The sequence below is a fragment of the Mobula hypostoma genome, chromosome 3, assembly GCF_963921235.1.
Source record: "Mobula hypostoma chromosome 3, sMobHyp1.1, whole genome shotgun sequence".
NCBI classification, from domain to species: Eukaryota; Metazoa; Chordata; class Chondrichthyes; order Myliobatiformes; family Myliobatidae; genus Mobula; species Mobula hypostoma.
The window spans coordinates 84654525-84680425 of NC_086099.1; the positions used below are offsets into that span (position 1 = coordinate 84654525).

Sequence of the window (25901 nt, forward strand, 5' to 3'; positions counted from 1 at the left end):
ATTGATGGGTTCTTGATGAGTAAGGGGGTTAGGGATTATGGGGAAAAGGAGTGAAAATGGGATTGAGAAGAAAATCAACCATGATTGATTAGCAGAACAGGCTTGATAGGCCAAGTGGCTTAATTGTGTTCTTGTATCTTATGAAGTGGAGGGAAATTTACTAGGCGACTTCATTAAGCTATGAAGTGCCTTACTTATGTCTCTCACGCCCATGAAGAAAGAAATTACAAAATACACCTCCCATTAAAAATAATTTGATTATTTGCCATGCTGGTTCTAACATAATTGTTTGCATAATGTATCTTAATTTTTCAGTGTAGCAGGCTGTGGATGTCACTCACCTGTAAATGGCAGATGCTGGATATATACCTGTGTCATAACTAACACGTACACGCCCACGGAAGAGCTCCACAGCTATGTGATCATTATCTCCTTTGTACAGCAAGATCCCATTGTCTTCATCTGTAGCAACCTGGGGATTGTCAAATAGAAATATCAGCTATTTGGTCTTCATTGAGATAGAATCCCTTAGAAACAAAAATGTAAGAAATGAAGGTCCCTACATGTGAAAGTTTTCAATCAACTTAAAAGGCTTTGATGAATCCTTTTTCAAAAGTACTTAGCAGATATTTCAAAGCTTGTATGACGAATGTATAAAGCAGTGCTTCCAATTAAGTGTAAATATTATTATTACACCAGAATGACAAGCTTCCCTTTTGCCTGAAGAAGTAATTTCTGTTCCTATTGAGATTGTTTTCTCTAAATTTTGCTCCACATAAGTCAATCATGATGGAAGTGACTCAAAAAACAGCAGAACACTTACCAATGCACTCTCCTGATATGCTCAAATATTTGTGTAAGTGGGATATATTTTCCTTACCTGGAGAGAGATATTGGGCTGTAGATGAACGTTTGGTGAAGGAATCTGTAGGTAAGAATCTCTGTTCACGAAGTTCACACTGACTAATGTTTCACACTTGGCGCCCTCATATCCAGGTAAGCACTGGCAAACAGGCTCATTTCCAATCTCAATGCACTGCGCTCCATTCTGGCATTCAAAATGATCACAGGGGCTGGTGCGTGGCAAAACCATTGGAGGGGCCACTTCACAAAACAATCCACTGAAAGAGAGCAAATCAAGAAACCTGACTTAGTGCTCCTGCATTTAAAAAATGCTGTACACATAACCAATCAACAGTTCAAGACTGAACATTTACTGAGCCATCAGGACTTAATGTTTGGAAATCAGAGTATAGAAGCTAAAAAATCTCTGACATCTTAAACATATATTGAAGATATGATGTGCCCTGGGTAAACTGTCGCAAATTTTTACCATACATAGAGATCAGCATAGCGTGCACAATAGAAAAAGCACAGCAAGACCATGTGTTCAAAAGCCTTTCCATCACATCCTGTATCAATTTTCAACTCACAGACAAGTGTGTGTTGCACTTTAGGAAAATCCTTTATATTTCTTGTGTGAGTTGCGCCCAGACCTACCTGTAGCCTTCTGGACAAATGCAGGTATACCCATTGACTGCATCGATACACTGTGCATTGTTTCTACACTTGTTCTCCTGACAGTCATCATAGTCAATGTCACAGTGTTCTCCAACGTAGCCTGGTGTGCACTCACATCTGTAAGAGAGAAAGTATACTCCAAAATAGAAAATGCAGGTAAAATATTCAACAAAAGTTTTCTTTGAAAAGACACATCTCTATTTTATTCTTTTGTATATTGTTTGAGTAGACTTTGGTTACTTTCCAAAGAAATCTACGTTATAGGACTTTGGAGTTCCATGGTGCAAAACCACTTTTTTTTTAAAGATTCACCATCGAAGGAATAGATACAATAATTCCAACTTAAATAACCAGACAATCTTCCAGATCTACAAATGTAAAGGGGAAACAGGAGTAAGGTTTTGCTGCACTATTTTCAGGTTGAATATATTATGGTTATTTAGTATCATCATAACCTCTATAATTTCAGTTTAAATGTTTTTGTATTCCTTCACTGGAAGTTTAGCAATGTTTCCTCTGAATACAGATTGGCCTAGAAATCTGTGGGGACATTGTAATGCTGCGTATATCATGCACAACAGGTGTGCACACAGAAGCTATTATGTACCTGCAGGCTGATAGGAAATACTACGACAGCACCTGCCTCGAGTTGGATGCTATCCAAACTGCAATGTTGTGTCATCAGAATGGTGGTGAACATAAACCACTTATTTAATAATTGTACACCTTTCAACCATAATATAGGTGAGAGTTGCATCCTTCAACAAAAAATTCAAAATCACTTTTCATGCAAGGTTCCATTTGATATATTGTGATTCAAATTTATATTTATATGCAAAGAAATTCATTACAAATTAAGGTCCCATATTGTAGCATCAGCACATTGTGCTCTCTCCAAAATCTATTCCATTAAAGTCTCTAAATCTTTGGAGACTGGGTTAGAGTACACTAATGCTATAGTTTAAAATAATTATTAACACCACCTGAAATCTGGGCAAAAATTTTTAATCCAAAACTCTCACCAACTCCCTTGAAATGCTGAATATTTCATAGGTACCAGCTTGCCATGTATGTTAATCTACTCTGCAAAGTCCATCTTGTCTTTAGACCATAAGACATAGGAGCAGAATTAAGCCATTTGACCCACCGAGTCTGCTCTGCCATTTCATCATGGCTGATCCATATTCCTCTCAACACCATTCTCCTGTCTTTTCCCCCTAACATTCCATGCCCTCACTAATCAAGAACCTATCAACCTCCACCTCAAATGCACCCAATGACCTGGCTTCCACAGCTGCCTGCACCAACAAATCCCACAAATTCCCCACCACCTGGCTAAAGGAATTCCTCCTTATCCCTTTTCTAAATGGACACCACTCTATTTTGAATCTGTGCCCTTTGGTCCTAGACTCCTGCACCAAAGGAAACATCTTCATCATATCCACTCTATCTAGGCCTTTCAACATTTGAAAGTTTTCAATGAGACCCCCCCCCCCATTCTCTAAATTCCAGTAAATACAGGCTGAGAGCCTTCAGTCACTGCTCATATGATAAACCTTTCATTCCCAGGATCATCCTCGTGAACCTCCTCCTCTGGAAACTCTCCAATGTCAGCACATCCTTTCTTAAATAAGAGGCCCAAAACTCCTCATAATACTCCAAGTGAGGCCTCACCAGTGCCTTACACAGCCTAAACATTAAATCCTTGCTTTGGTATTCTCGTCCACTTGAAATGAACGCAAACATTGCATTCGCCTTTCTCACTACCAATTCAACCTGCAAATTAACCTTCAGGGAATATTGCACGAGGACTTCCTGACCATACACTTCTCGAAACTGTGGCCATCAATTTTCATCATCCAAATTGTTAACATACAACGTAAAAAGAAGCGGTCCCAACACAGACCCCTGTGGAACACCTCTGGTCAACAGCAGCCAACCAGAAAAGGCTCCCTTTATTCCCACTCTTGGCCTCCTGCCAATCAGCCAATGCTCTATCCATGCTTGTATCCTTCCTGTAATACCATGGGCTCTTATCTTATTCAGCAGCCCCATGCGCAGCATCTTGCAAAAGGTTACCTGAAAATCCAAGTACACAGCATTCACCAATTCTCCTTTGTCTATCCTGCTTGTTATTTCTTCAAAGAATTCCAACAGATTTGTCAGGCAAGATTTTCCCTTATGGAAACCATACTAACTATGGCCTATTTTGTCATGTGGTTCCAAGTACCCCAAAACCACAATCAACTCCAACATCTTCACAACCACGGAGGTTAGGCTAATTGACCTAAAATTTCCTTTTTTCTGCTTCTCTTGCTGAAGAGTAGAGTGACATTTACAATTTTCCAGTGCTCTGCAAAAATGCCAGAATCTTTCAGATTCTTGAAAGATTATTATTAATCCTCCACAATCTCTTCAGCTACCTCTTTTAGAACCTTGGGGTGTAGTCCATCAGGTCCAGGTGACTTTTCTACCTTCAGACCTTTCAGTTCTCAATCACCATCTCCCTAGTAATAGCAACTGCACTCACTTCTGCCCCTTGACATATGTGAACTTCCAGCGTACTACGAGTGTTGTCCACAGAGTAGAATGTTGCAAAATAGTTATTCAGTTTGTCCGCCATTTCCTTGTCCCCCAGTACTATCTCTCCAGTGTCTTTTTCCAGCGGTCTAATATATACACTTGCATCTCTATTGCTCGTTATATATCTGAATCAACTTTTGATATAATTTTTGATATTATTGGCTAGCTTATCTTTATATTTCATCTTTTCTCCCATTATATTTTTTTTAGTTGCCTTCTGTTCTCTCCCTAAAAATTTCCTAATCTTCTAACTTCACAGTAATTTTTGCTCTACTCTATGCCTTCTCTTTATAGGGCAATAGGCTAGAATTTATTTTTCGAAGGGGTCCATATATGTTAATTAATTTTGTCCTACTTTTACCTTCAATCCTCTAAGATATCAAACTCAATAATATAGCTTCCGGTTGCTGTTTCTGGAGAAATCAGAAAACCTTGAACAGGCTAGAGATTAAAGTATGGGAGCTTTGGCTTTATGGTTCAATTACAGACCATGTTTTTACGTTGACACACTAAGTTTTTCATTAAGATTTACTTTTAATGTTGTACCTATCATTATAGTCCGTCAGCTTTCCTCTCATAAAGGCTGCAATGAAGGCTTTAAAATGACATTTGTTCACACAACTTATATCTCATATTGCTGTATTATTTAACAAATATGATCAAGGAAAATAAATTAAAAGGAGAGAATGAATTTTAAACCTATATCAGACCTGAATTGGACATTATTTGGTACTTCCTCCAATTCTCTATATTATAAATAGGGCATTGAGGCAATGGAGGAAATGAAAAAAATGATTTACAAACATGATAAAAATTCTGGGAAGACACAATAATCAGGAAAGATTGAATAGGCTATTATTCATTGCACCTGATATGGGAAAGCTAAGAAATTGTTTGGTAGCAGTCCTTAAAATTACAGAGGTTCTTGATACAAAGAATAAGGCAGACTAATAAATGACGAATTGTGGAAAAATTTCTTCACTAGGAGACTACTGAAAATGTGAAACTTTCCATTACATGAAGTTGAAGGAAGTATGTAATGGGAAGTTGGTTAAGTATGTGAAGAAGACAGAAACACAAGGACACATTGACAGCAAGAGATGATGTATAGTATATGGAGACTCTTAGTGACACAAATAGACTGAAAGCCCTTCTTCTATTGACAACCTATGTAACATTGTCAAAGAAAACCAAAAGAGAATAAAGTTCCATAAACTCACTATAATTCTTTAAAATGAGAAGGTACACAAAGGTTTGAAACTCAGTACATTCAGTATTTCATCTATTTTCAAGGCTTTAAATACAGTGCAACTATAAATGTAAGCATGAAATGGCCCTGCTACCATATGTATGTGGTACAGATTATATATGTGTGTGTGTGGCAGACTAGTAAATTTGAGAGATCTCTTTTTAATCATTCATTACAGTAGGTATAAGCTCACTCCCGTGCATGTGATGGGACTCCTCTGAGCCAGACTCAGTTGTTAGTAAGCAGCTCAGAGGCTGGCTCTGCTACACTCAGGAACGTTCTGTGGCTGTCAACACAAAATAACAAAGGCCAAACTCTGTCCCAAGGTGTCTCCTCCTTTCTCGTAGCATGCAAATGTCCAATTTAAGTGTAAATTTTGTAAATTCTTCATTTTCGCTGGTCAACAGAGGAATTACATTGTGACCAAAAATTGACAGCTCAGTCATCCAACAAATAATCCCTCTACATACTTGAATCCCTTGACAGTCATGATACATTTGGAGTCGTGCTGGCAGGCGTTCAGCTCCGGGGCACAGAAGTCCAGTTTCTCTTCACATAGTTCACCTATGACAAAATGAGAAAAAGGCTACAAATTTATCCCCCCACCGTTGCAATGAGACTTAAAATTAACGATAGTGTAACAGAAAAGAGATCTAAATTATCGTGTGGGAGCTATGAGTTCTAAATCTTAAGCAGAAAAAGGCTGAGATATTCTCCATCTTTCTTAAAGCTGCTGATGGAGTTGACGTGATGAATGGTTTCATTATACGGAACAAAATGCTGAATGTTTTTCTTTGTTGATCTTCCCTGGGTGATTCCTGAAAGGACTGTGTTATTCAATCATGTGAAAAACGATGGATTGCACCAAAGTCAGACGACACCTGCACTCCCAATAGACGGGGCTGAGGTACAAGCCACTTAATGTGTTTATTCTCCAGTACACACCAAATTTCCCAGTTATTTAAAACTAAATGGGTGATCAATTCAATTTTCAACTGAGGAAAGCAATACAAATGTCTGCTTTCATTGTATTATCTACATCATTTTGTGAACTGTCATGGTAAACAGATGAAGCCACTGACTTAGTTACAGTAACACATGCCGAGGTATTCAGCACTCTCCCTTCTCCTTGCCATTCCCTACAAGCAGATCAGGTGCTTGCACCATTGGATCGACTTCCTGTCAAACTATTCCAGATTTATTCAACAGTACTTTATTCAATGTCACTCGTTTGTATTCTTTTTCTGCAATTGAGTCTAAGTGATCTATGAAGGTCATACTAAGTAAATAATTGCTATGAGTTATTATTCTATGCCTGTCATTCTTAAACTGTCCCAAGAGGACATTCTCCCTGGATCTGCATTTTAAAATCGATCCAGAGTCTGTCTGAAACTGACTTTGGATTTAGGTGGTGTTGGAATCTACTTGCATAGCCCTTTTAGAGTCAAGGAGAACTTGCTTCCACTCTTATTTTATAGATTCAGATGCGATTAATAATGCCAATTTGAGATTTGCAGATTTGTCCAGGGGTAGGGCAGGAGATGAGTGATGGTGCAGGTGGTTGTGTTGTTCATTCTGTGCACCTTCATTTGGTCTTTGTCAGCTCCTACTGAAAAAACTCAAGGTTCTGATCACCATCCCAGGAACCCCTTTTCTATTTTGAACCGGGGATTCCCATGAGTTTGAAGAAAATGTTATATTTTAAGGAAACTTTGAAAACATCCTCAACCTATTTCCATTATTTTTGCCATCTTGTTGTTTAGTGTGTCAGTATGAGGAGTCAAGAGTCAGACACTCAAATAATGAAGCCTGCCATGGGAGCTGGCTGAGTGGGATTAGATTCTCCGTGAAGGGGACATTGGTCTGAGAAAGGATGCTGGCATTGATTCACCTGTTCTGCTATGTTTTGGGAGGATTTTGTGCAGAATGTGTTGGAGATAACCTCCACAACAGTCATCATCAGAATGGACTACACCATATCAAACACGATTGAAGACCAAGAAAGCCGAATTGCTGCAATGTATTCCCAATGCAAATCTTGCTAGAGACACAAGAGGCTGCAAATGCTGGAAACTGGAGCAAGAAACAATCTGCTAGATGTCATCAGGTTGAGCAGTATCTATGGGAGGAAAGGAACTCTGTACCAGGACACCTTGCTGGATTCTGCTGAATATGCAGGAACAACAACAAACTAAAATCCCTCTCTGACTCCTTAGCCATTCTATCACCCACAGTTTCAGTCTTCTCTCCTCAGATGTGGCTATAGTTTTGTGTTTCAATTTATTTCAGTGTTATTAAAACACTTGTCCCAATGAAGGGTCCTCATCCTGAGACGCTGGTTCTGTTTCTCTGTCCCTGATGCTGAACATGTGTTATGAGATCTACTCAAGCAAGGAGAGGGGGGAGAACGATGCCAATGACCTTTCAATGAAGGTAACACGTTCAACATCAAGGTTCCTTCGGATAAAAGGCACGAGAGGACAGACAGAGGTGTGCTTGAAAACAGGTAATTGTTCTATGTACAATAAAATATATGGGTTGCATACGGAAATAAAAATGGAAGTATCGCCAGTCGTCACAAGTAAATTTTCTGAAATCTTTTCTGAACTAAAATATTTTAATTTGTCAAATAAAGAAAACAAACAAATTAAAACGGAAATCTCATTTGTTTTTGCAAGAGGTCTTGGGTTCAAAGGGTCAGGGATGGAATTACCTGCCTTAGTCCTCTGCGGCACATTCTTGACTATGGTATGCATGTTGAGAGCAAGAACACCATCCACCATAATGGTGCAAAGGAGACTTGTCCAAGGATGTAGATGGGGATCGAAGTCCGAATTAATTTAACATTTTTGTTTTTACAATATCCCTTTCTTATACGACACAGGGTCAGCATTGAGAAATTTTTCACAGGAAGAATTTCTGACACCTCTTTCTCTCCTGGCTGGATCACAACTTATAGCCAACTATCAAGAGATGTAAATTAACTTCAAAACTTCACTCGTCCTACCCTGTGGACTACAACAGGGCAACATCTAGGCATTACACTGGAAATACACGCACAGAAAGCTGAAGGAACTCAGCAAGTCAGTCGGCATTGATGGAGGGGAATAAACGGTCAAAGTTTTGGGCCAAAACCCTTTACCGGAGACTGGAAAAGGAGGCGGAAGAAGCCAGAATAAGAAAATGGGAGGGGGGTGGGGGGTGTGAAAAGAGTCTGTTGTGTATTTAATATTTCAGTAATACTTGAGTAATATTTTGATGTATTGTTTAATTAAGCATTCTTTGTTGCTTATATAATTAATTGTGGGTTATATATAAAGACATGTGAATGGCATATGTCATTACATAACCATAACATTTCTCCATCGCGTCATAAGTGAGCATCTCACTAAAAGTAAAAACAAAGCACCTGCCTATGGTGCATTTCTTTCAATTAGTTTTGGAGCTACACAACATAACAGTGGTGATGAAGTATTTTAAAAACAAACCTGAGATGACTACCTACCTGTTGAAACACGGCACGACATTTGAGCTTAATAAAAAGCAGTGAGACATTTGAGTTGTAAAAAAGCGCAGCGAGATGCTCAAGTTTTTAAAAAAGTGCAGCACATGCATTTTCAGGAAGGGACAGAGATGTTTAAGTAAAAAGAAAAGTAGAAATCAGACAAATTCACAAGTTCATAAACAGTGAGTATTTATAGTAATAATCATAAATTTAAACAGCAGAAAAGGCTACCTACATTGGAACATACACGTGTTTGATTGCACAAGAGATAACTGGATATTGTATACTGAGTAAATTGAAGTATACTGAGTATTTTAAAGCAAATGAAATAGCCAATGAAAAGTGAGTTGCAGTTTTGCTGAGTTCATTGAGTTAAAGGTATACAGTTTGCTTCGAAGTTTAACTGCTCCAACCAAACCAGCTGAAATGAGCTTTGTTAATGTTGTGAAATTAATACAGGAACATTAACCATTTTTGATTGCAGAATGCTTTAGGTTTCATAAGTGGAATCAAAAGAAAGGGGAGTCCATTTCAGCATACATAGCTGAATTGAAGAGATTGCCCGATAATTGCCAGTTCAATGATGGGCTTACAGATGCACTGAGAAATCATTTAGTTTGTGGGGTCTTACAAGAAAGCATTCAAAAATAGCTTCTAACGGAAACACAACTCACATTTAAAAAAGCAGTTGTAATTGCTGTATCACTGGAACAGTAAATAGAGATTCAGTTGAGTTGCAGTCAGGGATGAAAGTGAGTGTGAACAAAATTGCAGCATCTAACCAGAAACTTGTCTGTCTGAACAAATTATGTTACTATTGTTGCAGGAGCTCACATACACCAGACCAATGCAGATTTAAATGCAAAACTCGCAGAAAGTGCACCAAAGTAGGACACATACAAACAGCCTGTCAGGTAGACAAAAATAAATGTACTGCACAGGGAAGAGAAAAAGATAAAACATCTGTCCAGTTCCTTATACCATTCATAATAAAGAAGCCAGTGAGTTAAATTGCTTGGCAGCTAAAGGAATTCCTTCCAAGGTTGAGTGGAACACCAATTCACCAGTAGGTAAAAAGAATGGTCTGTCAGAATCTAGTGACTTTAAGGTCATCAGCAACCCTGTACTGAAAGTTGGTTAGTACCCTCTGCCCAAGGTAGAGGATATCTTGGCAAACCTTTCAGCTGGGAATCACTTCAGCAAAGTGGATGTAGCTGAGGGCTACCTACAAATAGAGGTGGAAGATGATTCCAAAGTGCTTCTCACCATAAACACTCACAAGGGGCTTTATTGCTATAATAGACTTAATTTTGGAGTAGTGCCTGCACCTGCACTTTGGCAGAAAGCTATAGACCAGGTTTTTCAAGGCTGCCCAGGAACACATTGTTACCTGGATGACGTCATTGTTACTGGTAAGGATGAAATTGAACATCTCCGAATTCTCAAGACAGTGCCAAAAAGATTAGAAGATTATGGGTTCAGAGCATAACAATTGTGTATTCTTTAAACCAAGCATCACTTACTGAGGCACGAGGATTACACAAGTGTGCTATGAAAATTCAAGCTGTGCTGAATGTCCCAAGGCCAAAAGACATGTCACAGTTTTGGTCCTTTTTAGGATTTGTCAATTTTTATAGCAGGTTCATGCCAAACTTCGACTCCTTACTACAGATCAGGAAGAAATGGTAATGGATGTCTCTTGCCTGTGACGTCTCACCTTATGGTATAGGTGCAGCTATAACACATGTTATGGGTGATGGAAGAGAAGACCCTTAGCCTTTGCATCACGTTCCCTTACCACTGCAGAGAAAAATTACATACATATTGACAGAGAGACCTTGATGATGAGTCAACAGTGTTCAAGGATGGCACTGGAAAACTCCAATCAGATTTGGGGCACAAAACATGTCAACTAGTACATGTATGGGAGAGAGTTTATCCTCATTAGTGACCATCATTCACTCGTGTCCATTTTCAATCCACGGAAATCTGTTCCACTCTTAGCAGCTGCACAAACTCAGAAATGGTCTCTGTTTCTTGGAGAACTGAATTATAAGAATGAATTCAAGAGGACATTGAATCATGGCAATGCTGATGGGTTGTCTAGTTTACCCTTATAAAAGGAAATACCTGAAAATTTTACGAAAGAGGACACTCCTCTTGACGTATTCTCTCTAATGTAAATTGAACGTCTCCCTGTTATGGCAGATCAAAAGGAAACCCAAAAAAAAAACCCACCCTGTCTCAGGTTTACATGGCCACCCAAAATGACTGGAATGTGCAGCAGAAACTCCCGTTCCCCCATTTTCACCAGCCCCTGGATGAACCTGACCTTGATGGGGGTTGGGGCTGAGAGTTGTTGTACCATCTGAGCTGAGAGCTGAAGTGTTGGAGGAGCTACATGCCGGACATCTAGGCATAGTCAAAATGAAAGCATTGGCTTGAAGCTTTGTCTGGTGGCTTGCAAAAGATCAGCAGATCGAGCAGCTCGCCATGCACTGTCCAGAAAGTCAACAAGTCTGGAAGATTGCAAGAGCAGTGCCTCTTCACCCTCGCGAATGGCCTGCATTGCCCTGAGAGAGGATTCATGTTGATTTTGTTGGATCACTTCTGGGCATAAATTTCTCGGTAGTAGTGGATGCAGCTACAAAGTGGCCAGAAGTGTTCCCAATGGCCTCCACTACAGCCTTGAACACTATGATGTGTTGAGAAGCTTCTTCTCAAGGGCTGGTGTTCCAGAACACTTAATCAGTGACAATGGACCTCTGTTTGTTGTGGAACAATTTCAGTCATTCCTGAAAATGAAAGGTACTATACCACCCAGATACAAAGTAGCTTGCTGGAAAAGTTCGTCCAGAGTCGAAGGAACGCATTACAAGCAATGTCAGCAGAGCACTCTACACTGACACTGAATCAGAAGCTCGCCAATTTCCTCCTTGCATAATCGCAATGTAACACACTCCAAACCAACAACTCACCAGCCATGCTGTTCCATGGTCAGCCCCTGCACTCATGCTTGGATTTCCTCAAACCAAATCTCAGAAGAGAATGCAGGACAAACATCTAAGACAAATTGAGGGCTCCTCAAATGAGGAAGTTTATATAAGCAGTCCTGACATAGGACTACGGAGGTGATCAAAAGTGGGTACTTGGAAAGATTAAGGATCAAGCTGGACCATTCTCCGACACAGTGGAAATTGTGTCTGATGTCATCTGGAGATGACACATCGATATTTGAGGAGAGCAGAGTCGATTGTTCAAGAAAAAAGGTGTCCAGCACTGTCAGGACCACCTTCTGCAACCCTAGAGTTAACTCCTACAACTACCATGGAGGAGGCCGTAGAACCTGAGATTGTTTCACAGCCACAAATCTCTCTTGCCAAGTAGAGTGACCACTCCCCCACACCCCCCGCCCCAGCACCCTCCCACCCCCGTTAGGAAAGACATTATCCCACAAGGATAAGAAATCATCGATAGTGCTAAAATCTTTAGACCTGAATGGGATAATTTAAAATTTACTATGCCGTGGATCTGTATAGTCATATTATATAGCATACTGTGTATATAGTTCAGATGCATTCTATATTGAGTTGGAGTTTATAGCTAAGCAGGGAGGGTTGTTGTGTATTTAATATTTCAGTAATATTATAGGTACATTGTTTGATTATGCATTCTTTGCTGTTTACTTAATTCATTACTGGTTATATGTGAAACTATGTGAATGGCACATGTCATTACATCATCATGTCATAAATGAGCATCTCGCTAAAAGTAAGAACAACTTACACGTTATCCCGGCCTACCATGTTTTTTTTCCAATTCATTCTGGAATTATAAAATATTACAGAATACAAGCTGGAAGGGGATAGGTGAAACCAGGTGAAAGGGGAGGTCGGTGGATGGGGGAGGGGGAAATGAAGAGAAAAGCTGGGAGGTGACAGGTGGGAAAGGGCTAAAGCAGGAGGAATCTGATTGGAGAGGAGAGTGAATCTGATGGGAGAAAGGGAAGAAGAAGAAGAGGCACCAGAGGGAGGCAGGTGAGGAGAAGAGAAGGGGTTAAGACAGAAGCCAGAATGGGAATGGAAAAAGTGACAAAGAAGAGGAAGAGAAAAGAGAAGTTAGAGAAATCAATATTCATGCCGTCAGATTGAAGGCTAATCATATGGAATATGAGATGTTGCTCCGCCAACTCGAGAATGGCCTCATCATTGCAGTAGAGGAGGTCATGGACCGACATATTGGAGTGGGAATGGAATGTGGATTTAAAAAGGTTAGTCACCAGGAAATCCTGCCTGTTGCTGATGGAGTGAAGGTGCTCAATACTTGAGATCACTTGCTCTGCATAAATTTTGGGTCCTGATTCTTTAGTTCAGTTTTCAAAAGAGTCTTTTGAAAAGTCACTTCCAGATTATTATAACATACATTCCTTCCGATACTACGATCCAACATCTCTGTCAAGCAGTGGCTCTTAATCTTACAGTGGGCTGTGGGAAATAACTCACAGCTGCATCGCTGGCACTTGAAGCATTTTCATTCTTCACCTATCTATACTAATGGCTCATGGTTGACACTAATTTATGCATTTTTATGTAACAGGTATGACATACACAGCATATCACTGCTACAAAATTTAAAGTGGTATTATTTCTACATGTGAATATGAAAAGAAATCTGATGTCAGCTGCAGGGAATTTTTAAACTTGATCTTGCATCATTAGGTGTTATTGAGTTTGGTAACTGCACAGCTTCACTAAATCAGGGATAGAATGAGGTGATATTCCTTACTTATGTTTGTAATTAGGAAGTATGTGTATTAAATGAGAAATCACACTTCATACTTAGACTGAAGTAAAATAGTCCAAAAGGAATAGATTCCAGGAAGCCTCTTGCAACTAGTTCAATGCTAAGATAAAAAGGTTAACCACATGTCATTAGCATAGTCTTCTGCTAATACTGAATCCACAGTGCTCATTTCCCTTCCCAATGATGATCCAAATTAGAAGTTTTATATTGGTGGCAATATTAAAAACAAATACCAAATTAAAGGGTGAGAAGGTGTCATTTCATATGTGGCAAGTCATGCCAATTCACTCATATGATATTTTTGTTATTAGACATTAAGCTATGACCTATATCCTTCGAACAATCATGTTTTGGCTCTCCTCTCTCTCCTGTGACAAGAAGAATCCTAAACAAAGTGAGTTGAAGCACTTTTTTTCATTTCCCCCAATACTGATAGCTTAACGATCTTACTTTAACAGATGTTACACCCTGTTTAAGACCTAGAAATTCTCCCTCTGATGAAGCCTTCTGGCCTTTCACAGAAGTGTATGGGAACCTATGAAGCTTCCTTGGTACTCATTTCCAAACTCACGAACAGCTGTTATGCTCAAGATTAACACTGTTGCTCAAAAAAATAAAGTAATGAAGGGAAGGAATGGAAGAAAATAAAACTAAATATTGGAAAGATGATGTTGAATGCCTATCTCAAGCATAAATGTTCGGTCTTTATGAATGCATCATTACATATAACTAAAAGAAATTACCAGCAGGATAGTAATGACTATGCACTGGGAGCTGATAATTATTTGTTTGTTCTGCATCATGCAATGTAAAATTATTATCAAAAATATTCTTTTGGCATTAAGTGTTCATTAAGTTTTATTAATAGCAATTAATACACTAAAAAGTCTGATTTATTTAAATACTTCCTAGGCTTGGCATTCAGGGTACGGCTTATCAAAGAGAAATCTGTGTATAGTTACTGAAATTCTCCTTTGAAACAGTACCTGACCTAGAGTGACCCAATTTATTGAAATGTACTGATGTCAGCTAAGTGTGAACTGAAGGAGCACAGCTCCTATCAGAGACTCTCACTGAACTTGAAAATAGAACAACTGGACTGTTTAAGGCAAAAGACAGCATTTATTAAGTATGGACAGGTGTAGAAGGGAGCTTGTGATTCCACTCTCCCCTCATGGCAGGACAGATTGTTCACTTAACTCCATCTTTTATCCAGACCATTATTTCTAGAAATAAATGCAGAGTCAAATCCAACTTTGTCCTTGGGGATTATTGTCCCAGCATCAGTGCTGTGACACATCAACTGAAAAATATTCACCGACTGATTTGGATTGGATTCCATTAAAAGAGACGTTAAAGATGTCAGGGATATTTCAGTTGCTGACACCTGAGATATATGCCTTCCATTGTCAACTTATTTTCCAATGTGTTTCTTGGGATTATTCAGTTACCTTGATTGTTATGTATTTTTGTCTCTGTGCTTACTTTATTTCACATTCTGCCAGATAACTGGATTGTTTACTTTAATTGAGTAAGTTTTTTTTTGCCGGAGACAAATGTAACCTACATTAAATGACCAGCAGGTAACACAAGATAAGCTGCACATTAAGAAGCATCAGTCATTTTTAATATGCAATAAGGAATAAAATCTGCTATCTCATTAATGAAGGCGGCAGATCAATGTAACAGATACATCACAACTGCATCATATTTATCTATTTAACGAATGTAATGCGCAAGAAATTGCAAAGAACTCATTAACAAGGAGTTGATACTGCCATAATAAAGAATAACTGCGTTTCTACACAAAATACTACTAGGAAAGAATTAGTTTTGAAATTGGAAGAATGTTTTGTTGCATTACAAAAATGAATTTCCAGTTACCCCTCAAAGGTAATTAGCTGAGGTTTTTCTGGAGAAGCTCTGCTTGACTTGACTTCCTCATCTATCTCACCATAATGTTTTCAAAAAAAGGGGAAATGGCAGTAGTGCAGCAGGGTGGTGGATAGGGGTTGTGGGGTAGAAATCATGCACCTCATTTGAAAGGAAACAGCAGGCGACAGGAAGAAGGAAAATATGATCCAACTCTAACAGCTTGTGGAAAACAAAATGGGAGAAACAGACTAGGACTGACCTTTTTCCACCTCATTCAGATTAGCAGCTTGCAGTGACAAGAGACAGAGAAACAAGAGATTTTCTGAGTTTATTCTTTTGCAATACACTAGAACAATATAATTCAGCAGAAAAAAATCAGTTTGGTAACTATTTAAAAGTTTTCATTCATCCCTTTCTCTTTCTAGCTTTCTGATTAAATTCTGTCTTTTTTTTAATATTAAAAGCTTAGGTCATTTTTAACAGAGCTCTTCCTGACAGGGACACATGCTCCCCATGTAGATTGTAATCATTTTATCCTCATGCTGTCATTTGCAATGGTATAATTTATCAATTAGTTTACATTTTCTCTATATTTAAATTCAATCCCCACACCATCCCCATTTTCCCCTTTTCTCCTGATAGCACTGAATGTCAATTAGATACAATATGATATTACCTAACTCACCATTCTTTGAATGTATGAATATCTCATCATGGAGCATCAGCAGAATAAGTGGATGGCATGAATCCTCAGAATTTAGCTTTATTCTGTTTTCCATTGATATCCATGCTGAAACCTTTCTTGCATGGTTTTCCTACACAGCGATTCTAATTGACTTTCCCTTTCCCCATTTACAGTGGAACAAAGTTAAACTAAAAGCCTATTAATTATGAATTTGCTGAGATTGGTAGCTTAAAGCAAACAAGAAGCCCAACCAACCTTAGGCTCTGCTGGCTGGTGGTGAGCTATTGAAATCGTTGACTTCTATTTATTTATCATAACGACTAATTAATATCACTTAATTGCCGAGGCTTTTTAACCATTCTTCATGTGACAAGGTGGTAGAACTACTTTGACAGTGTGTGGAAATTTTGACATAGTAAATTAAATGTATTCTTTAGAGTTTGTGATAATGAGTGTGCTTAAATTGTGTTAGCAAATTACAGTAATAGTTTAGTAAACAAAATGAGTTGATTTAATTTAGTGGCAGACTTGAGTCATTAGGTTTCTGACTTCAGTTCTAACCAGATGTCAGGAAATTCCAGAGGTAGTTGTTATTTCTTGACTTGTTGATAGAACACCCAATGCCACAAAATGATTTGGCAATGCACATGTAACAGGTCCAAGCCAGTCACTAAGAAAGCAACACAACTGACAACACCCTCAGATCTGGTATAAACAGCTGTTGCTCTTTGTAATAACATCTGTACACAGCTGCATTGTACAGAGTAGCCTGAAGTTAATGGAGCTGCAGCTGGACTGAGTTTAACAACAAATGCTTGCATTTATATAGTGCCTTTCATAGTACTCTACAGGAGCTGTATCAGATAAAATTCTCCAGGTGTTGTCCAAAATTTTGGTAGAGGTTTTAAAGGAGAGTGGGATAGAAAAGCAGAAACGTGTGAGAAGGAACAACAAGAAAAGTGACTAGGTAGTGAAAGCACTGCTGCTAATGGTGGAACAACGGAAATTTGGTAAGGATAAGAAGCCACAAATGGAGTGCTATAGAATGGGGGAGGAGTGTACAGAGAGAGGGAAGGTTGGAGTGATGAGGAATTTGAATACGAGGATGAGAAGGCTAAAATCCTGTTGCTGCTGGGTAGGGAGGTAATGTTGGTTGGTGAACACAGATATCTTATGTGAATGGGGCACTCACATATGTGTGAACGTGTGAATTATGAGCTCAAGTTTCCAGGGAATAGAAGCATGGAGGGAAGCCAGAGTAGTACTTATATACTTAGGTTAGGGGTCACAAATCATTCATAAGGGTGCTGGCAGCAGATGAGCTGAGGCAAACATAGAAATCAGTGACATAGTCATAGTCATACTTTATTGATCCCGGGGGAAATTGGTTTTCGTTACAGTTGCACCATAAATAATAAATAGTAATAAAACCATAAATAGTTACATAGTAATATGTAAATTACGCCAGTAAATTATGAAATAAGTCCAGGACCAGCCTATTATGTAGATGTGTAGATTATAGTGTAGATGTGAATATTAGTCATTTTAATGACAGAATTGGTAAGGGTTTGGAAGCTCAGCTCAGGGTTAGATAATATACTAAGGTTGCACAGTCTGGCTCACCCTCTGACAGTGGCTAGAAACTGCCGCTTCCTGAAGGAAGGATTAATGACGTAATAACAGGAACCCTGGAGCTCATCATGCTAGGTAGTGCCTTAATTAGAGTCATAGAAAAGTACAGCACAGAAACAGGCCCTTCAGCCCATCTGATCCATGCTGGACCATTTAAACTGCTTCCTCCCACTGACTTGCACCGGTACCACAGCCTTCAATACTCCTAACATCCACATAGCTATCCAAACTTCTCTAAAACGATAAAATTGAGCTTGCATCCACCACTTGTGCTGGCAACACTTTCCATGTTCTCATGACCCTTGAGTGAAGAAGTTTCCCCTAATGTTCCCCTTAAATTTTTCACCTGTCACCCTTAACCCATGACCGCTGGATATAGTCCCACCCAACCTCAGTGGAAAAAGCTTGCGTGCATTTACCCTGTCTATACCCCTCATAATTGTGTATACCTCTTTGAAATCTCCCCTTAATCTTCTACGTTCCAACTGAAATTTAAAGTGAACAATATCCAGGATGTACACCAAATCATTGAAACCAAAATGCTTATTTTACATTATTATCAGAAGTTAAAATTTATCCTTTTAGGTAGAGAAAGAAACAATTAGTTAAGGTTTACATGTGACCTTCTCAAAGTGACCTGATCATCACTAAAGGATTTGCCAAATTATTTTGCCTGTTGATACATGCTAAAAATGTAAATGCTTTGACACAGGCCATTGCTGCACATCATGCCTTCCTTCTCAAGAGAGTGAAGCTCTGGAAAATTGTCACTGCATAACTTTAAATGGTACAAGTGACCGTGATGCTCACGTACTGAAACTGGATTGAGCTCACTGGCTTACATGAGTTCAACTCAGTTACAAAATTTACTGGTGGTCTAGTTGTCTTGCTCCTCCTGGTCTGCAGGGTGCTAGACACAAAATAAAATGCATGTCAGGGAATGATGTATGAGGGAGGGTGAGAAAACTAGGTGAGCGTGATAGAGATCCTCAAAAGCCAGGGTTACTCTTCTTACAATTGAAGAGATCTTTTCAGCTTCAGGACTCAAATCACATTATTAGGGAGATGCATTAATTTGTACAGTAAAGACCTGAATGTAGTTTATCTTATATAATAGTACTAACATTCACCAAAGTGAATGGAGCTAGGAAATAGCTGCATTGTTTACATTTTTTTGATGGAGTGTTTATTTTTGTATCTTGGTTGACTCCCAGAACAGCAGGGAAGAAAATCCAATGAGAGATGTTACTCTGGGTAGCAGGTAAGTTCTAATTTTGATGGAAAATATCCTTTCTCGTAAGGATTTTAAAAGTACTGCTAAATTCTTCTTGGTATTTGGGAACTAGGCCATGACCCCAGGTATACAAAGGCTGTCAAGATATCTGCAGTCACAGTCTCAGGAGATCAACTCTCTGGATTTTGCTCAAAGTGTCATGTTAGTATAAAGTGTGATTTTATTATTATTGCATCATAGAGCACAGTAGCTGCTGTGGCTACAAGAAATCTGCATGAGAGAATATTTAAGAAAAATCTGAGCAAAATTTATCTGCTAGTGTAGATAAAAACTGTTTCACTGGAATCTCTATACACTGATTACTTCCAATTTACAGCTTCATTTTGTGCATTGTAAAACATTCCACAGTTAAGTTTATCACTGGGAAGGCCATATTATGAAATAAAGCAGGCAGAACTCCGTATCATAGAAGCCTATGGCTCTATTCCCTCTGAAGCTACAACAAAATCTACGGCAGCTTTCTTCTGCCTGCAGTAAACTGGAAAGCTATACCAAATAAATACACTCAAGGGCAAGATGACAGAGTTCCAACACTATCATTTTGTTCTGTTTTTGTTTAAGGTTGATGCAAGTGACACATCTACTTCAAATTAGGTTGTTGGCATTCTCCCCATTGTATTTCTTCTGTGGTAAAAGCCATCCAGACATCCACCTCTCAAGTCTCCAGAAGGCTTTAGTAAATGTCTTGTTAAAAATGCGGCAGTGAAATTGGGAGATTAAACTGTACCGTTCCTTTGCCAAACTATTTTGTGTTAGATTAAGACTAGTAGTCACAAAAATTCCATTCAACTACAAATCAGACAAAAAACAAGTAGAAAACTAGAAAAGAGTTTAGAAGATATTTTACATAAATTACCACATAAAGGGTAATTGTTGATCCCATTGAAGAAAATACCACATAATGGGAAATTACTACCTTCAGGTTTAATCACCTGTCAAATACTTGGGAATTTAAAGCCTAGATATTCCATTTGCCCTGTCAGTACTGAGCATGTAATACATTATTGTAAAATATGCCATTTGTTTGCTATCTTAAAAGGGACATTAAGCATTCATATGCTAGCATTACTAATAATAATTTTAGACTTAAGATTATTTTGCAAACTAGCTCATAATTTTCCAGCACACGTATATATCTCACTGTGTACTTAAGTGCACTAGACAGACTAAAAGGTTTCCAGGTTAAATTTCTGTTCTGTGTTAAATTAGCTAATCTTGGCTGGAGTGCCGACAGACATGGATGCTACAACTGGCTTCACATGAAGCATGAAGCATAGGCACTGCTGAGTTACTGGAATGCTGCCACTACCCATGGAACCATATTCCTAGCATGGGTCAGTGCCTTCAGGAAAGAAGAGATATGGACAGCAAATCAGAATGACAGATATGGGGGACAACATCAAAAACAGCCAATCATGATGTCCTATGGAAGAATAAGTCGTCCATAATCAAATACAGCAAACGTTGTCTCATTTTCATTCATTGTTGCTGAACAGAATAATGCATACCTTAACAAGTTTTCTATTGCGCTTTACACGTAATTACTTGATACACAAGTAATTTTGCCCGTGTACGTCTGTTTGCTGATAATGAGATTGCTACAAGTGCCATACCTGTGTATTCAGGTGGACAGAGGCAGGTGTAGTTGTTGATTCCATCAATGCAGGTGGAATTATTCTCGCAATCGTTGTCCTCACAGTCATCAATATTTACTGCACAGTTTTCACCTTCAAATCCATCAGAACACGAGCACCTAAGGAATAGGAAAACTCACACTTAAACACCAGAAAGCAACCTCATGATGCTATGAAACTGTCCTCATGAAAAGGAATGGGCAAGGCCTTCTGCCAAAATAATCGAATTGCTAAGGACAGGGTCACCTAGTTAATGAAGACATAGATGTCTAGAAATTGCATTTCTATCACACTTCACAAGCTACATGAAGCATTGATAACAAAGTGATTTTAAAAAGAAAAAAAATCACTGAATTGGAACATCCTTGCTTAAGGAAATTGTCATTCTGCTCTACACCATTTAAGAAGTATCAAAATTTGACCTATGACCTCCACACACTGCTGGTGTAGGGCAGGCAGGTGCAAGGGCACATGTGTGCAAACCCATGGGAAATGCATCAGTATATGATCTTTCCATCAGAGCTGCAAGAATGCACAATCCAATTTTTCTTTGGAAGAGGCTGGATCTTCTGTAGTAAATGGATACAAACATGTCAGTGCATGCATGCACAAAATTGCATTCTTAATGTGACTTTTACATAAAAATGGGTGCAATTTCTCGGCAAAGTTAAGCGAGCTGAATGCAAGATTGACTTAGTTCTTACTAGTTCATTATGACAGATGCAGAGCAATCTCATCAGTTCCATCCCTTTATCTCCCTGCACCCTGGACCTTGTTCTCTCTCACATGCCCATCGATCCCTCTTTGATCTTTTTGTCACTTGCCTGCATTAAGTGTTCACACCTTCGAAACCATCAGCCCTTAAGCACCTGAGGAAACAGAATATGAGCACCTGTTTCTTCAGGTGCTCAGCTTCTGATGGATTTAAAGGTGAGAATTATGCAGTGAGCAATGACGATTGTGAGGACAATGCTGGTGGGAATATCTATATCTGCACTTATAGAATCAATAACAACACCTGCCTCTGTCCTGAATATACAGTGAAGGGACTTAAGAAGTCATGGCAATCTCATTATTAGCAAACATTGGTATTAACTAATTAAAAAGCAGGATAATTTGTTCTACTTACTTAACAATTTGAGAATGTAAAGGAATGTAAAGGTCACAACAGGAATGAGTAAACTGGACAGACGGCACTGGATGCCAAGATTGAATTTGGGTCCCAAAAAAAGCAGTAAGACATCAGTGCTAACTGCATACTGCCAAATTTGACACTAGAAAGTAACCCCATGACACTATCTAACTGCCCAAATGAACAGCAAGGGGTATTCTTTAAAGTCTCCTGCTACCATTACTGAGTTGCCAATGTTGACAACCACTCTAAGGCACCCCAGTGGCTACAACATATGGTTTCAGGAAGTCAGCCAGCTTGTCAGTCAGTCTAGGTAGCTTGGTTACTGTAATCACAACATCTCACCCTTTCACTACCTTCCCTTCCTCCAGTCACTGTCTCCTTTACTCTTCCTATGCCCAACACCACCACTTATGGTTTTGCTACTAGAGGTACATTTTTTTTTGCCAAAGGAGGATGAGGTGTTGAATAGCCGTTATCAGTATAGAAACTGATTTCCCAACGGCGCTGCTGTTAAGTAAGAGAGGCATTGCTGTCAGTTTCCCTAGAAATAATACTCTGTAATGAATTTGTTGGATGCAATGCGGAGGTAGCAACAAAGTAAGACCATAAGATATAGGAGCAGAACTGGGCCATTCGGAGATGCCTCGCTGCCAATCCTTGTGCTGGTCAAGTGGTACTTTTTTGAAGATTTGCAAATCCATCTCAGGATGGAAATAATTCAGATTCCACAGGGCTACCACTATGAAGGTATTAATATAATTTCCTTAATGCTAGTGCATCACTGAATTTGTTGACCTGGTGTAATGAAGAAAGGTTGCCATTAGCACCTGCTTGGTTGCTTTTCGACTTCCGGGGCTTAACAAAGCCAACTTCACAGTGTGGGCAATCTGGCAACTACTGCTAAGACTGCTAATACAAGCTCATCAGAAAAGGATACAGCAAATCACACGCAAGTCCAGTTTATAAAAAGTAATGAACAAATTTGAAAGAAGATGAACACGAGATTCCGCAGATGCTGGAAATCCAGAACAACACAAACAAAATACTGCAGGAACTCAGCAGGTCAGGCAGCATCTATGGAAATGAACAAACAGTCAACATTTCGGGCCAAGACACTGGAAAAGAAGGGAGAAAACACCAGTGTTAAAAGGTGGTGGGAGGGGAAGGAGGCCAAGCTAGAAGGTGATAGGTGAAACCAGGTGGTTGGGTAGTTTAAAGTGCTAGAGAAGAAGGAACCTGATAGGAGAGAAGAGAGAAGAGAAGGAGGAGGGAGCACCAGGGGCGAGGAGAAGAGGAAAGGCCAGAATGGGGAATTAACTTGATAGTAAATGAACCTTTGAAGAAAAGTGAAGCGGAGGGGAAAAGAAAAAAAGAGGAAAAATTACCGGGAGTGGAAATCTATGTTTATACCATCAGGTTGGAGGCTAATAGATGGGATATGAGGTGCTGGTATTCCATTTTGAGTGTGGTCTCATTGTGGCAGAAGAGGAGGGCATGTATCAACATGTCAGAACAGGAATGGGGATAGGAATTAAAATGGTTGGCCACCCAAAAGTTCGCTTTTGATGGGTGTACTTGAAAGGTGTCTTTTTAGAGGTGCTTGACAAAGTGGTCCTTCAATTTATGTCGGTCTCACCAAAATAGAGGAGGCTGCATCCGGAGCACTGGTACAATAGACGATCCCAACAGGTTCACAGGGGAAGTGCTGCCTCACCTGGATAAACTGTTTCCGGCCCTGGATGGACCGTTTCCGGCCATGCATGAAGGTGAGAGAGGAGGTAAATGGGCAGGTGTAGCATTTTTCTCACTTGCAGAAATTGTGCCAGGAGGGAGATTAATGGAAAGCAATGAATAGACAAGGGAATCACAGAGGGATTCACTGAAAGAAGATGCCTTTTAAAGTTACAGTTATGTAGGGTTACTATAACGAGTAATGGAGGGGAGTGTCTCCATGGATAGTGCAGAAACCAATCATGTAAAAGAAATCCAGTGTAACAGAGAAAACATATTCATGACGAGTGAGGGCTATGTTTTGGTCTCCAGCATTACCTCTACCTCTATTCACTGCAGCAAGCAACCTCTATTCCATATCAAACCAAACACTTCAGATCTGGACATGCCTGAGCATGTGTGGACCTGTCGCCAGTACCTCAAGGTCCCATCACAGAGTCATAGAGCACAGAAGTACACCCTTCAGTCCGCCATGTCCATGCTGAAAATCAAGTCACTACCTGTACCAATCCCATTTACCAGCACTTGGTCTGTAGCCTTCCAAGACTTGTTTGGTTAAATGCTTCTTAAATGTTGTTGCTGCTTCCATTTTCCACTCAGACTGTGCATTCCAGATTCCAACCACCCTCTGGGTGGAAACATTCTTCCTGAGATCCCCTCTAAACATCTTACTCCTTTCCCTAGGCTATGCACTTTAGCTTTAGTATTATTGTATCTGCCATGAAACATTTCCTAGTATCTATCCTATTTCTGTCCTCAATATTTTGTAACTCTGTACCCAGTCTCCTCTCAGTCTTCTCTACTTCAAGCAAAACAAACCTGGCCTATCTAGTCTCTTGTCCGAACTAGAATGATTCATCCCAGGCAACTCCTGACCAATGTTCTCTCTAACGTGTGTGCACACATCTTTTGCTACTAACGCACTAAGGAATTTAAACTGTGCACAAAAGGTTGTCACCCTCTACCTCGTTGGCATGTTAAGTACATTTTGTTTTGTTTCCGGTTTCTGATGTGGACAGTGTTGATAACGTGGAAGTTGTGATGATTCGTCTGCAGATTTTAGAACTGGCTTATTTATACTGTTTTTATTGGAGAAATTATTCCGTGCACACGTTGTCACTGGGCAAAAATTTGCACAGCACATGCAAGATTTTTGCACACACTGGTCATTACAAATTAGAGGAAACATCGATCCTGAAGAGTCTCCAGTGCAATTAGGTCCTTCCTATAAGACTATAAGACATCAGAATTAGGCCATTCAGCCCATTGAATCTGCTCTGCCATTCCATCATGGCTAATCCCAGATCCCACTCAACCCCATACACTTGCTTTCTCAGCATATCCTTTGATGCCCTGCCCAATCAGGAAACAATCAACTTCCACCTTAAATATACCCACGGACTTGGCCTCCACCGCAGTCTGTGGCAGAGCATTGCCCAGATTTATGACTTTCTGGCTAAAAAAACTGCTCCTTACCTCTGTCCTAAAGGGTTGCTCCTCAATTTGAGGCTGTGCCCTCTAGTTCTGGATACCCCCCACCATAGGAAACATACTCTCCACATCTACCCTTTTTAGTCCCTTCAACATTCAGTAGGTTTCGATGAGATCCCCACGCATTCTTCTAAATTCCAGCAAGTACATGCCCAAAGCTGCCAAATGCTCGTCTGTTAACCCCTTCATTCCCAGAATCATCGTCATGAACTTCCTCTGGACTCGCTCCAATGACAACACATCCTTTCTGAGAAATGGGGCCCAAAACTGTTGACAATAATCAAAGTGCAGTCTGACTACTGTCTTATAAAGGGTCAGCATTATTTTCTTATTTTTATATTCTATTCCCCTTGAAATAAATGCCAACATTGCACTTGCCTTCTTTACTGCCAACTCAACCTTCTGGGAGCCTTGCACAAGGACTCCTAAGTCCCTCTGCGCCCCTGATGTTTGAACTTTCTCCCTATGTAGATAATAGTCCACACTATTCTTTCTTTTACCAAAATACATTATCATACATTTCCCAACACTGTATTCCATCTGCCACTTTTTTTGCCCATTCTTCTAATTTGTCTAAGTCCTGCTGCAATCACTTTGCTTCCTCAGCACTACCTACCCCTCCACCTATCTTCATATCTTCCGCAAACTTTGTCACAAAGCCATCATTTTCATCATCTAAATAATTGATAAACAATGTGAAAAGTAGCGGTTCCAATACTGACCCCTGAGGAGCACAGGTCACAGGCAGCCAACCAGAAAAGGC

The 25901-nt window shown here is 39.5% G+C and overlaps 1 protein-coding gene across 2 annotated transcripts in view; it reads right to left on the reverse strand.

The window, feature by feature from the left end:
* The window catches only part of slit2 (slit homolog 2 (Drosophila)), a 463208-nt gene that overhangs the window by 23626 nt on the left and 413681 nt on the right, over window positions 1-25901 (reverse strand). For both annotated transcript variants that reach the window (XM_063043381.1, XM_063043380.1), the window contains 5 exons: window positions 20761-20900; window positions 5824-5917; window positions 1501-1638; window positions 881-1121; window positions 342-472 (listed from right to left, as the gene is read on the reverse strand). In XM_063043381.1, the coding sequence (XP_062899451.1) occupies window positions 342-472; window positions 881-1121; window positions 1501-1638; window positions 5824-5917; window positions 20761-20900 (744 nt within the window). The remainder of the gene's footprint in view (window positions 1-341; window positions 473-880; window positions 1122-1500; window positions 1639-5823; window positions 5918-20760; window positions 20901-25901) is intronic.